The sequence below is a fragment of the Poecilia latipinna genome, unplaced genomic scaffold (genome assembly GCF_001443285.1).
Source record: "Poecilia latipinna isolate Pla-1442-1.1 unplaced genomic scaffold, P_latipinna-1.0 Scaffold707, whole genome shotgun sequence".
Lineage (NCBI taxonomy): Eukaryota > Metazoa > Chordata > Actinopteri > Cyprinodontiformes > Poeciliidae > Poecilia > Poecilia latipinna.
In genome coordinates this window covers 49,940-64,832 of record NW_015113323.1, presented here as the reverse complement: position 1 = coordinate 64,832, position 14,893 = coordinate 49,940, and the positions used below count along the sequence as shown (strand labels likewise).

Below are 14,893 nucleotides of genomic sequence, written 5' to 3'. Positions count from 1 at the left end.
TTTCCGTTCGCTATCTACTGAATTGCATTAGTGCACAGGGCTGAGAGTGCGGCGCGATGAGGGAGGACCCGTCCGTCGTGCAGCAGAAAGACTATTGAAAGCGTCAGAGAGGAACCAAAAGCACATCAAATCAATTCCAGCAGGCGAGGGGAAGCAGGCCCAGGTTGAGGACTGGGTGACACATGCGCCTCTGACGGAGATTATTTCCCTCCCCTCCCAGCTTCCACCTTTTTAATCTTATTTAGCTTGGCAGCACATGCAAATTATTGTGAATTACCGGAGATAGGTGTGACGAAAGGTGGATGAGATCAACAGGAGAATGAGGTCAACACGAACATTTTAGAGGCAACTTTGAGGACGATGGTTACTTCCTGTTAGACTTTTTTTGACCTAATATTTCACCTTGGAGTCTCTCTTACCAGTTTTTGTGTTAGATGCCGTCATACATGTGCAATGTGTTAGTGGTCTCTAGGCTAATTTTTAGCATAACTAATGCTATTACATTTTCCTCCATAAAACTTGATACATTTTCACATATTGTTCATATAAACATTAACATCTGAACAATAATGTACATTATGTATGTTTGGTCGAAGGTGATACAGGTTTACATTTCAAATAATTTGATTAGGAATGAGTGAACATCGGATCTCCAGTTATGGCTAAATGATTTAGCATGACAATAAAAACATGTTAAACACCATCCAAACATTCATTCATTTCCTCACTTGCTTGTACACTTAACAAGGTCAGAGTAGATTACTTGCAAAAGTGTATTATATGCTGCATACGTTGTTTTCTGATCAGGTACATTAGGGTCTTAGGTTGTTTTCACACCCAATAGTCTGGTAAACTCAATTTCTAATTTCTCTCTCAAACAATATGTAGCTTTTATTTTAATGTGTATTATTTATTGCAAGCACTATGTTATTTTCTTCCATTTTAACCATAATTGTTGCTGAAGGGGAAAAGCAAATGCAGCATCTTTCATAAAATCGGAATAAGTGGAATAAGACTGAGTATTGTCCATGTGATACACCCAAAACAAATAAGCCTTCACATTCTCTGACCTCCAGGATGAACACAGGAAGCTGTGTGAGCTCCTCCATCACAGAGGCGTGATACTCCGTCTGACTGAACACCGGCGCCTCGTCGTTGCGGTTGACCACCTGAACCACCACCAGGGTCTCGTTCTCCCATTTCCCGTCAGAAGCGACCAGCCGCAGCTCGTAGCGCTGCTCCATCTCGTAGTCGAGCGGCTGAGCTACAAAGATGGTGCCCACCTCTGGCTCCACGTCGAAGGTCCCCATGGCGTTTCCTGAAGTGATCTGGTAGCGCAGCTTAGCGTTGGCGCCTGGATGGAAGGAATAGAGTCCAGGTCAGTTTGAGCTGTTTCAGTTTCTGCTCTAAAAACTTTCCATCCTGGCATTTTATTATTATCTGCGTATTCAAATGTCAGTTGATGAAAAAGAGGCAGTTAATATATTATTTTGACATGATCAGAAAAAAAAAAACAACCTTTAACCTTTAACGCAACCTTTAACTTTTTGCCATTATGGGCAAAAATGTCAAATTGATGACAGTCATGGGTCTCAGACTTCTGTTATTTTTATGTATTCAATAATATACTAAACATATAATATTCTAATAAAGCACAGTAGTCAAAATTTTGTAGTAAAGGAATCTATAAGTCATTGTCGATCCAAAATATAAACACACTACAAACTTGCACAATTGCTAAGTAAATATTTTAAAACTTTTTTGGGATTAATTGAAGAAAAAATATTTAGTTTTGTACCGAAATAAATAAATGTTTGAGGAAGATTTTAAGATTTTTATTTAGTCTATACAAATAAATCACAATTTCACCACATTCTTGAATTGTGGACTGAGGACCACAAATGGCCCCCCACCCACCGTTTGGACATCACTGCTATAACACAACCTGAGCTGTATGTAGCTCTTCTTCTGAAACTTTACTTTTTGAATAGTATTGTAGGAATTGCTGGCAAAAGAAGATTATCTTTGATTGGCAGAGGAAACAGACACACACACACATGCACACACACACTGATGACCCATGTGGACAGCAGCAGCAGATATCACATCTCAGAAGAAAACAAGCATCTTCCTCACAGTGGGGCTCATTAGATGCTCACGCCTTCACATCTTGTCTGCATCAGACCTGCTCATCGAGTTATGATGCAGTACTTCAGAGAATGTTACCTTGGCTGAAATTATTTTCCTGGAGATTTCACATGAATTTGATATTTAACCCTTAACCTAATCGCAAAATACAAGCTTTTTACCAAATACAAGCTTTGACTACCTATTATGTGACCACTTAGAGTTTCTTTCCTAAACTGAGACGAAGGTTTTAATGTTTGATTTTTATGTAGTTTTGACTTCAGATTGTCCATTCTACTATACTTCTTATTTTTAGCAATTTGTCTGCTGCTTTAGTTTATTTTTTCTTAGTTTCTTTTCTTAGAAAATGCTTAGTTTCAGTTGAGGTGTTATTAGAGTCAGGGCTTTTGTGATACAAGTTTCATAGAAGGAACAAGACTGAACAAAATCCCAGGAAACCACCACAGGTTTTAGAAAATGTTAATTTTGGGAAAATTAATGACCATACATTCCAGGAAAGTATAAAAGATGGAGGAGTCATTTTAAAAACTTCAGTAAACACAATAACACAGAGCTTTTCAAACGAACTTTAAAGTCTTGCTTTTAAAAATTTATAGAAAATTTAAAAGACTTTAAAAATAAAAATGTCAGCTATCTGTAGTGAGTGGACCACATCAATGCTGGTTCTCCAAATAGAATAAATGTCTCTGAATGTGAGTAAAATGTCCTAAATGTCTCATTTCAGACTATATATTTGAATGAAAATCTGCTCCAAAACTGAAGTTGGTTAATGACACAAAATTGATGTCAGTCATCAGTTTAACGTTACAAATAAAAAAGGTTGAGATGGATGCAGCACTAGTTCACCCACAAAGACCCGTTCATCTGAAAAAAATTAAGGTGATGTGATTCTTTTCTTTAAATATTGCTATTTTTAAAGATGAATGCATTATTGAGTGATGAATAAATCCCTCTCTTCCTCCTTATTCAGGCATTACTCCCTCCCATTCTTCCCTTTTGTCCTTGGTTTCTTGTCTTGTTACCTTGACTTCCTTGTTATCTTCCAAGCCTTCCCTCTAGGTCTTTTACTCTCTTTATTTATGTATATTTCCTTCTTTTCCTTAACTATTTTCTGTCCACTCAACATTTACATTTCTTATATTACCATTTCTTCTATCCTCCTTAGCTCATCTTCTGTCTTCTTCAGCTTTTTCTCCTCTTTTCCCCATCCTTTCGCTCTCCGTGTCTCCCCTGACATCTTGTTTTTCCTTTTATCTCTTTTCCATTTTCAGCTTTCTCATATTTTCCCCTCTTTTCCCATTTATTCTCCTCCCCATCCCTTCTTTCATTCCCTCTATTGGCCTCTCGTCTTCTCTCCTGATGAAGTGAAAAAATGCCAACACACACGGATGAGGTAAACACACACACACACACACACACACACACACACAGAAGCATGTTCATAGCCCAGAGGCAGGTCTGTCTGGGTCCAGCTTGCTCTCTGTTTACCGGCACCAAGGAGACTTTAGGAGACAAACACCATCTGTGGAGACATGGAAGAGCTTCATTACAACATCGTGTGCTTCTGTGTCTGTGAGGAAAAGTTTAAGTGCACCGGTCCATCTCAGCCTCGAAGCGCGATCTGTGGTGACATTTGAGCGAGCGGCTCGGTGTGCGTGTGTAAATGGGAGTGCATGTAAATGTGTGTAAGGGGAGTAGCTACAGCGGTTTTTCGCCTCCGGCAGCCTCCCTAATGATCAGCCTGGCCATATGGTGTTGCCCTCCCCACACGTACACAACAGCACATGTGCACACACACACATGCACACTAGGGGACAGGGTTGATTTAATTCACAGCCTAGCAGAGGACCCAAAATTGAGATTAAGGTCAGATCTCTGCTTCTCATGAGGTGGACCGGAGGGGAAATTCGTCCCTGAGCACCGACTGCAGGTCAACACTCTGACAAACTAAACTCTCCACTTTAAAACTGTGTAAGAAAATTCTGAACTGAAAGTTACCTCAAATGGCAGAAATTCTTCACCAGGCTGTCTGCAGGTTTCAGTCAAAATTAAGACTTTTCAATGTCAGCTTGAATGAATTTTAAAACAGAAAAAACTATTAATATAGGGGCTTGTATGGGCTGGCAACCAGTGGTAAAAACGAACGTCGTCCAGCCAACTGATGATACACTTGCACTTACCGATGATAGATGCAAAAAAGGCTACTTAGCTAGCAAGGGTATATTAGCAGCTAGCTACCGTCCGCCTCAAATCAGAGAACGCAGTGAAGATGCCTGTGTGCACTCTAACTACTGCCTGACAGAAAAGACTCACAAGAGTAAGAAAAAACTACATATAAGATTCCAATAGTCCTGCAATGACAAATTTTAAGACCTGTGATTAACATATTTAAGGCCAACTTAATTTTTTTTAAAGAAGAAATTAAGACATTTTAAGGCCTTAAATTAAGGTTTAGTAATTTAAGACTTTTTGTGCATACAAGTTGTTGAAGTTTTTAAAGTGCACAGAAATGTACTGCAGAAATATTACCTTACTCATTCTTAAGTTTTGAATTTTCTTTTCTGAAAAGAAATACTGAACCCAGTATGGTCCAGGTGGGGAACTAGTGAAAATTTTAACAACTCACAATAAAATTCCCATAAATCTCTTATGTTGCACGTTGTGTGACATAAAGACACTGGAGAGCAACGTGAAAGCAACATTTATAAACTGACTAAAAAGATGTGTTAGATGAATCTGAAGCAGAAGTAGATGCTATAATGAAGTCATATTGGATAGCAGACCTTCTTCTCATCTATTACAGTTTTATTTCTTTGAATTGTTTTGTATTAGAACTAAAAACAGTGATTTTTGTGAGGCAGATGTTTACACAGTGACATGACTTCTGGTCAGCATGACACGACCAGTTACTTCCAATCACACATCCCTTATTATCACTCCACCTCTCTGCTGCGGTAGATGCTTGTTCGTGTTTACTAAACCCCGAGGCGACACTTAACTGAAACACTGAACTCAGCAGAACTGATAAAAAGCCTCTTGATCTCATTACCCGACACTCTTAGTTCGGCACATTTTCCACTAGGAGGACCAAATGAAGCCAGAAAACATGACGGGCGACGAAAGCTGCTGCATCTAATCAGCTTTATGGGGAGTGGGGAGGTGAAGAGGGGTGATCTACACCCACCCCTCGAATCCCCTTCACCTCACCTCTGCTAATTCCAACAAACACTGAATCAAGCTGAAATGAATGCAGGAGTTTGATCTAAAGTGTCAGTGTGTGTATTTCCGCTGTAAATGTGTTTGTTGTACCTAGTTTATACCAGGGCTGAAAGGTCACTGGTCCTTCAACACCTGTCAGCTTTAACAACAAACTGTGGTCATAATGTACAACACACACACACACTGAAGAACCCAAGGTGACAGTACAGCTGGAGGATAAAACCTTCAGTACATTTTATAGCTCATCAAGTCTCAGTGTGCGGCTTTAACTCTTTCAGGAGTTTGATTCTTCATCCTGTGTGACCTTCAGGAAAACATGCATCCAGCATTTACATCAGAATCAGCATGTGTGTATGGGAAATGCCTCAAGCCAAGAAACAAACTGCCTCACTGGTCAGGCAACCTTGAATTTAATCACAATAGGAACAAGATAACAAATTCCTTCCTGTAGTTTGAGACACACCAACTGCACTCTGTGAAACTATCTGCTTCATTGAACATTTTTCACTCATAACATTTTAGCCACAAATGCCCTTGTATTTTAGTGCGATTTTAAGTTACAGCCCAAGTATTACATCCCACACAGAAATTTAACAGAGAGAGAGGAGGACCTGAGCTAGTTTTTCATTAGCACTTTGAAAACGTTTAGCTACCCGTAAATTTCTTTTTCCAGCTGTTTTGAATATCTCTACTTGAATAAAGTTCAACATCTGTGTTCAGGTTTTGATGATCAACTGTTAAGAATTGTTCAAGTATTTAGACATTTATATTCATGCTCTTATTTTGAAGTGGCTGAAGACTGTTTGTAGTTCTGCTTCCTCTCCACACATTCTCCCTTTTTTCCAAGAAACTTACTTGAATAAATGTCAAGCACATAAACAAACAAAAGAAGCACATAGAAAACTTCAACACAACCAATACACAATAAATGAGTCGTTTTGAGAGTCTTTGTTGACCAGCACTGACCCCCAAGATAAAGAAAGAATATTTTCCCATCAAAACATTCAACATGTAGAATGATTGCTTAATAAACATGTAAGGGAGCAGTAAATATTTATGTAAAGGATGCATCAAGAAAAAAAATGAATACAGTAACTCTTAGATGTATTTATTTTTCAGTTAAGAAAAGATTATTCTAAAAAAGACTAAAACACTGTGGAAACTCCTATTACTGTATAACTTTATTTCTGACAAAGCCAATAAGTTGAGACTCCAGCTTTTAATTTTAGTGAAAAAATGGTTGAAGCTAAGATAATCTTTTATTAAACATTGTTTGCTTTTCTTATCTATTTGCAATTTATTTCTGAAAACCTCAGCTACACCATGAACATGGGACTAAAATTAAGCAAAAACATTAAACTCCATCTGATTCTCTCACGATCCCTGATCCGGTATCGTCAGTGTTTTTATCACACCAGTGACGGCATGTAGGAATTAAACGGCCTGCGGCTCTGGACCACTCGGGAGCACAGAGACCAACATCAGCAGAAACAGACGTCTTAGCTCAAACGTCCCCTTAAACCTTCCTAACTGGTGGCTAGATGGTGGGCCTACTGGGATTAGCTCAAACCTTAAATCTGATCCTCGCTGTGTCAGCAATGAGAGTGTCAGACAGAAGTATCTGTTTGGGATTTAACTTGTTTTTGAATCTCTCTCACTTCTCTATAAGAAATAATGTGTGTTTTTCATAATTTTAGCAGTAAATTAAACAAATTCACTAGCTTGATGGTAAGTCAAACCTGAAAGGTCAATGATCTGCTCCAAATTATAAATGTTGAATAAATAATTACTATCAATTATGCAATTTATGGACTTCTATAAAGCTGTCCTTCTAAATATAACTCAATAGTTTCACATAAAAATGAAACTATTGAGTAGTGTTAATCATGCCAAACCCAATTTTACCTTTTAAATCTAATAACTTAGTTAAAAACTACAAATATTTGTGACGACTGTTGAGATGAAAATCTGAGGACTACAGAACAGGAATATGTGTATGTGGCTAGCAGTCAATAAGAAAAACATAAATATGAAATATTAAAAAAAAATAAGTTATGAGTCGCTCACCAACTTTACTCCACTGACAGCCTTAGTAAAGAAAATCTCAGAGGTTGGAGCCAACACCAAACAGCCGTAAAAAACAAAAGTATGGAGAAAGAGAGAATATGCTTTTGTTTTCTGATATTTTTGTCCTTTTTCCTCCTGCTGCTTATTGGTTTAGAGCGGAGGAGGAAGAGGAATGAGGGACAAACAAACAAAGAGACAAACATCAAAACTGTCGACCTCAAGGGAGCAGCAGCGCTCGCTAACGAGCTGCGACAGCGAGAGAAGAAGAGGGAGGAAATGCGCGGAGGAGGTATGGAGAAGAAAACAAGGAAAGGAAGTGAGGAGAGGAGGAGGAAAGAGTGGCAAGACCACAAGAAACGGGAACCTGATTTTTTTCAGCTAATTTAAAGCACTAAGATAAAGTTAGCACTTTTAGGTCTGTTTTATAAAACATAAACATAGCAGAAAAAAATTGCAACTCCACCAAAAATGGTTTATGCATCATCCTGTTACTGACCAGAATGAGGCCAGCTGTCCACAACAACAGTCCCAGAATCAACATGCAATATTTATAGTCAGACACTAAAACCACACACACTTCAACCTTTCACCTCCCAGTTCATCAGCTGCATTTGTGTCATCTCTGGCAACACATCTGGCTAAATAATTCACTACGTAAGCTGAGTTGGAATATAGTAGAAACAGAGTTATTACATTAACATGTTTGTGTTTTAGTGCTGCCTTGTAATGCAACACTTTATTCAGACTGTATATATTCAAAAACATAGCATACATGCAAGTAATGTCTTATTACAATCATAACTTATGCTGTATAAGGACATGTCAGTTTGCTTTTACAGCTGTGTGTCTGTGTTTACGTCTTTTTTAACTCAGCCAAGAGCGCTGACTGTCCTCCAGCTAGAGAGGAGTTTATTTTCTGCACTGAATCAGTTTAGGACCTTAATGGGAAAGAAGAGAAAGAGGCGTTATAAAACCGGACCAAAGTGGTTCTGTGTTACTCCTGCAGGACAAGATGACCGGATCAGTGGGACTAGCAATCATTTCTATTGGTCATGATGGTAACAGGAAGCAAACATGTCTACAACTTTCATTCTGAGAAGGTCTGAAAGTAAAAAGTAACACCTTTAAAAAAAACCTGAAAGGGCAGAAATGTGTTGTTAAAAGTCTGATAATACAACAAAACAATGGAATAAATAAGAAACAAAAGTAGGAAGAGAATGACAAAAAGAAAAAATAAAAGAAGAGCAGATGAGATTAAGGTGAAACATGAAGGGAATAAAACTCCATTGGTAGAAAAAAGATTTATATTAAAGAACAAAACAAACAATGGGAATAAAAACATAATTTGCGTCACTTTGCCACAACCAAGCAGAGAGCGATCCAAAAACAAAGCCAGATTCAGACTAACCTTCATCCTCGTCGTTGGCTGTGACAGTGATGAGGACGTAGCCCACCTCCTTGTCTTCCTCCACACTGACCTCGTACACCGGCTGGGCAAACGCCGGCGCGTTGTCGTTGACATCGGTGACAAAGATCCTGAGGTAGGCAGTGTCTGCATGAAGGAACAACACAGAGTGTCTTTGTACTCTTAAATCATCACTGAATTTAGGACCTTCAGGATGTTGCTGCATCAAATGTCTACATTCAATTCTTGATTTTTTTTTTTTTAGAAAAGAAAATGTACCCTAAAAGTATAGTTCAAATAAGTCAATAAAAGCCCACGAAGAGTGTATGGAAACCTCTGACTGGCACTTTTAAGATATTAATGGCATCATAGTGTTGACTTTGATGCCAAACTTTCTGCATGTTCATTATGTGCATGCAGTAAGTGAATGAGATGATGACTCTGGGGGAGTACCTGTGTTGGGCTGGCCTTGCTGGCCCGGTCGGGCCGACTCGGAGCCATCCTGTGACTGCACCTCGATCAGGTAAGAAGCTTTCTGCTCACGGTCAAAAGAAGCACGAGTTACTACGACGCCGCTGTGGGAGTCGATGCTGAAGTACTGAGAGTCTCCGCTCTCATCCTTCAGGATCGTATAGCGGATCTGAAGAGAAGACGCAGAGGACAGGTCAACAAAGTAAGAAGAGGAGGATGTAAAAATTCAGCCAAGGGATCAGAGGAAATGTTTCTTACCATCCCATGCAGGCCCGAGTCGAGGTCTGTCGCTGAGACCTGAGCGACCGATGTGCCAATCTGTGCTCCTTCAGGAACCGTGGCCTCGTAGGTGGATGACAGGAAGAAAGGAACGTTGTCGTTCACGTCTGTAATAGAAAACAACGAAAAAAAGAGACATTTATTATTCCTAATTTTCCTGAATATTATTATTTTTCAGAACACAAACTGTTGTGTATACAAAAGCCGATTAAATTGGATTTAATCCAGACCAACTTTTTGGTTTTTGCAGCATTTTACTTCACCAGAACGATCAAAGAGCACCAGAAATGAATAACAGAGAAACAAGGAAAACATAAACGTCTTTGCTCTGAAGTCCATCAGAAAAGAAAGTTGGAATGGGTCTCTCCTTGCAAATGAAAATTGAGTTATTAGCGAGGAATTATCCTCATAACACCCTGAAGTGTCCACAAAGAAGCTTGTCAGCTCACTTTCAAGCTCCGCTAAACCAATTAGAGCATCCAGAGTGGGTTTGTTCAAAGCCAGTCAAAGTCAGGAAGTGTTTTCTCCTCTTTTCTTCCCTCCACCCACCCGCCCACAGATGCTGATTGAGAAATGAGTCACTTTTGAAATGAGGCATCATGGAGCTCACACCGTTGATGTTTTTCCTCTTTTCTTTCTCTGCCACAGACGACCACGGAACCTCATTACTCTCAGTCCTCGTCGTTTTCCAGGGCTGTCGCTCATTACGTCTGAGCTGCTCCTACTGATGGCTTCTGCTCTTCACAGATAAACTGTGACTTTTCACATGCAAGTGAATATTCAATTACTTGTATGTAGTTCAAACTGCAGTAAATTAGAAAAGTGGGGTTCTGGATTTAAAAACAGAAGATTAACCAAAATAGATTTTATTAACTGGCCCATTTCCACTATGCTCATGTGAGTTCATCAAAGATTTAGTTTTTGTTATTGCGTCTTTTCATGCTAGCTGCTTGTGGTTTGGAAGACATTGAACCTTAAAAAGCACTGACATAACACACATAGCTTTATTATTTGTTTTTAGAGATATATCTGACTCTACAAAAACAGCTCCAAAGTCTTTAATAAATTAATTTCTTGCTTGTATTTATTAAAATTGTATGCTAATGCTAACATGCTTACTTTGGTTTGACATAATTTTGATCATTAAGTTTGTAAGATATTTCAGTTCAGTCCTAGTTAACCATGTGCAAATAAAGCTTAAAGAATAATGTTTTTTTTGCTGCTTCATAAACTTTTCTGTGAACAATGTGAAATTAATGATAGACCAGCTAACATCTCCACACAGTGAGCTGCACCAACCAAAACAGTCTATCTTTTACCGTTAATGTCACTGTAAAGGGCAAAAACACACATTTTTTGGAGAAAACTCAAATTGCTTAGGTCAATACCATAACATGCATGGACTATAAAACAGTCTTGTAAGGTAAAAATAGTCCATAATTTAAAAATTCTGGCTGTCTGGCTTCTTAATTAACAATTTGGATATCGCTGACATAAACTATGACATCAATTACAGGCATTCAGAGTTGAATTTGATGAAAGGTGAAAACACAGCTGAAAATCCTTCGTTTGCAAAACAATTCATGTTAGCCTCGCCTTTGCCATTCTTACCTGTCACATTGACGTAAACAGTGGAGAAGGATGCGAGAGGCACGGCTGCGACGTTTTGGACACGCACCCTCAGCGTGAAGAAGCGTGTCATCTCGTAGTCGAGGTTCTCGGCCACCAGGATCGACGCCGAGCTGTCCACCCGGTTTGGTTTGATGTAGAACCGCACCGGCATGTTGGTCTCTGGCACCAGGCCTTCCTCCAGATTGTAGGTCACCCTGGGATCGCCAAGTGGAGACGTTGCCTTGACGGTCTGATTAGAAAAATAGATTTTATTTGTTCAAAGTGCCAGTAGCAAAAAAAACATGTGATCACAGAAAGGGGTTAAAGTTCACTTTTAGGTTACCAAGTTCTGCTTTTAAGTTCCTCACATTTGATGTTGCAGGTTGGATCAGCTGGTTCTAGTCTTTTGTAATGATATATATAAACTGTTCTTGTTTAAATAATGTATTTAAAGTTTATTATTTGGTGTGCGGTGAATAGAGAAGGAGAGGGGCCTTAACTTAGACCGAATGTATTCAATAGTGCTCAGGAAAAATATGAAACGTCTTTATACAGCCATTGAATGGCTCAGCTTCTCTTCTGTGTATTCAGCTTAAGCTTTGAGTTTATATTAAAGTCCAGAAATAGAGACAAGTTCCACTGCAAACCTCAACATAATTCATAAAGAAAATCAAGCCAAAGAGGATTGTGTGGGTTCGTGACGATGCGATGCAGCTGGTGTCGTCTTTACAGCCCTTCATTATGAAACACATCCAAAAGGTTCCTGATCTATTATTACAACAGAAAAAAATCACTAAAATACACATATACTTTTCAAAGAATGCAGTATTTTAGTGACCAGAGCAGAATTTCAGTCCTTTTATGGAAACCCTGAGTGCATCACTTGCTTTTTATTTATTTTTTATGTAGTAAGCTTTTGTGTGAACTCCTGTGAGTTTAAATTGTCTTAAGTTGGTCATCAACTAGCACAGGAGCTTAACTGAAGGTAAACTGATCTTGCTTAAAGGTTAGATTGATGCAACTATTGGCTGACCAAGAGTCTCAAGGAATCTAGACCCTCCTTTCCATCATGTATGAAAAAAATAAAAGCTCAACAAGACGTTATAATTTTCACTTTCAGTCCTAATTTTGAGATGGAAAGTCTTAATTTTGACCGTCAAAGTCATAATTATGTGATATAAAATCATAATTATGAAATTCTAAGTGATAAATGAAATTCAAAGGCCTAATTTTGAGATAGAAAGTCATGATTTTGACTTTCAAAGGCATAATTGAGATTCACAAGCATAATTTCACAATAAAATCATAATTATGAGATTCAAACTCAATTTAGATTTTCACTGGTATAATTATGAGACAGCCCTAATCATAAAATTCAAATCATAATTAAAGTTCAGTTTAGTTTTCAGATTAAAAGCTATAATCATGAGATAGCAGAGTGAGGCATCTTTAAGAAACACAGTGACTATTTCATAACAATGACGTTGAAGGTAGAAATGATGACTTCATGTTGTTTTTTATATTTTTTTTCAAGGGAGAAATGCCCCTAAAGTCACAGATTATTGTGTCTGTGTGCCTGTTTGTATTTGTGTGAGAAGGCTTTTGAGTATTTTGTCCTTCAGAGATTTCCATCCATGCTTTCCATGGTTGAGTCAACTCACTTCACAGTTCAGTTTTATGATCTAAGCAGCACCAACACACACACTGAGAGCATTGGAAACATAATTTATAAGTAAATGTCCATTAAAACAGTATAAAGATAGTATGGGCATCTGAATGAGACTATTCCTGCTTCCCTCTCTAGGGTTTCCTGGCTGGCAGGAGGAGACTCCAGAGAAGATCCAGACCTACGTCTTCTGTAGCAAATCAACACAGAAACCATCTAATTTAACACCTTCAACAGGTTTATTATTATTCTACTAAAATTATACTTTAGAATCTCCTAAACATTTTAGAAAACTGATGAAGGATGATGCTGCATTAAAATTTGACATCTTTTACTCAGGTCTCAGCACCATTTAACATGACTTCTATCAACATTAGACAATATGTATTTATGATTAATGGGATAATTAAAGTGGGAAAAAAAGCCAATTATAAACACTTCACCTTGTTTATCTGTAGATCATTTGTGGAAGGTGCCCCAGTGTGCAGTCGATGTAAAATCATTTCACTTTGGTAAAGGGCATGCTTAATCTATTTTAGCACAAAGAATTGATGCGTAGAGAAACTGGCTTGCTCAATTGAAAAAGAAAACATGACCTCCAAGCAACTCCATATATTCCTGGAGTTAACATGCCTTCCCTGAGTGAGAAATGCTGTCAACATCTTTAAACACCAAAACCCTCTCAGCCCTCTCCTTCCAAGCGACAGTGACTCCTGTGTCTTTGTTATCGACTTAGCAATTTGGAGAAACATATGCCGTAAGAAAACACAAAGATTCTTGGTTATAAGGTCGGCTCATAGTGGAATAATAAATTAGCGTTTTTATTTTAGATAACATGACCTATACGCCATATTTGCTTCAATTACTTCCCCCAACATGTTATTTACATCTTTTTATATTCTTAAATAGGTTTTCCTCTTTTGTTTGATTCTTAAAAAACCATTTAGGTTGAAGGTGTGTTTGAGTTTCCAGGTGAGAAGTCGTGTCCTGACATGTTGGTGCAGCACGGCTCAGCCCTGCAGTAGGCCAGGGCAGCGGAGCGCATGGAATCAGTGTTAATGAGGAATCATCTCATTAGACATCGCTGCAGTGTGCTGAAGCTAAACTGATCAGTATCTGCCATCTTCTCCCACATAGATTAATGGCTAGAGATGGCTGGCAGCTGGTGCGGCTGGTGCTGGGACTGAGGCAGCAGCTGGAACGCACTTCATCCTTTCAGCTTCACTGCTAAAAGTTAGTCGCTTCAAAATGCTGAAGCAAGGTAAGTGAGGTCAAACTAAAGTCTTACCTTTTATTTTCTCCTTTAGTTTCATCTCTCATGCAGATGAGTAACGTGTTTTGCTTGTTGAGGGGTGTATCAGTACACAAAAATAAATAAATACTTTGGTCCTAAAGTCCTGGTTTGATTTGTACTTCAGTTTTATGTGACTGGATGGAAGGAGATACAATATGGAAGAGAAAAGCTGATATCTGAGTGAGATATGGGTGACTATATGATCTATGAACTACCAGTCAACTTCCAGGAACATAAAAAAACACTGAACTAAAAGTAGAAATGCTTAAGTATTTTTGTAGTTTTGTGTTTTTGTGTTTCATAACAATTTTTTTTATGGCTGTATGATGTAGCAACATTTCTGCAATGGTGGGCTCACTTCCACTAATCTACTAATGTGCTAATAGCAGAGCTAATTTTTAGCTTAGCACTTCAGCTAAGCTTTTTTGCTAACTTTGAAGACATTTAGTACTCTAGATAAATCATAAAGCACTAATTTACTTGGCTGTTTTATAAACTTTCAGTACTGACGTTTTGGTAATCAACTGTATTTTAGAAGTGGGTGAAGAAAGTTCACACAGCAGATCTGCAACAAGACAATATGGAAAATATAGCAAAAATACTTCAGCTTTGGACTCTTAATTCATTGTTTTTTCATTTTACGTTTTAATCATAAAGCCTGGAAGTAGAGTGAGGATTATCTTTGATAATTCTGTTTTCTCCTCTGTACAATCTAATTCTTACTTTATGTTTT

The 14,893-nt window shown here is 38.3% G+C and overlaps 1 protein-coding gene across 1 annotated transcript in view; it reads right to left on the bottom strand.

The window, feature by feature from the left end:
• LOC106955114 (neural-cadherin) overlaps nucleotides 1-14,893 on the bottom strand; it is a 72,960-nt gene that overhangs the window by 31,135 nt on the left and 26,932 nt on the right. Inside the window, exons 13-17 of the mRNA XM_015045092.1 lie at nucleotides 11,201-11,450; nucleotides 9,569-9,696; nucleotides 9,293-9,479; nucleotides 8,843-8,986; nucleotides 1,071-1,354 (exon numbers count right to left, since the gene is read on the bottom strand). Of these exons, the coding sequence (XP_014900578.1) occupies nucleotides 1,071-1,354; nucleotides 8,843-8,986; nucleotides 9,293-9,479; nucleotides 9,569-9,696; nucleotides 11,201-11,450 (993 nt within the window). The remainder of the gene's footprint in view (nucleotides 1-1,070; nucleotides 1,355-8,842; nucleotides 8,987-9,292; nucleotides 9,480-9,568; nucleotides 9,697-11,200; nucleotides 11,451-14,893) is intronic.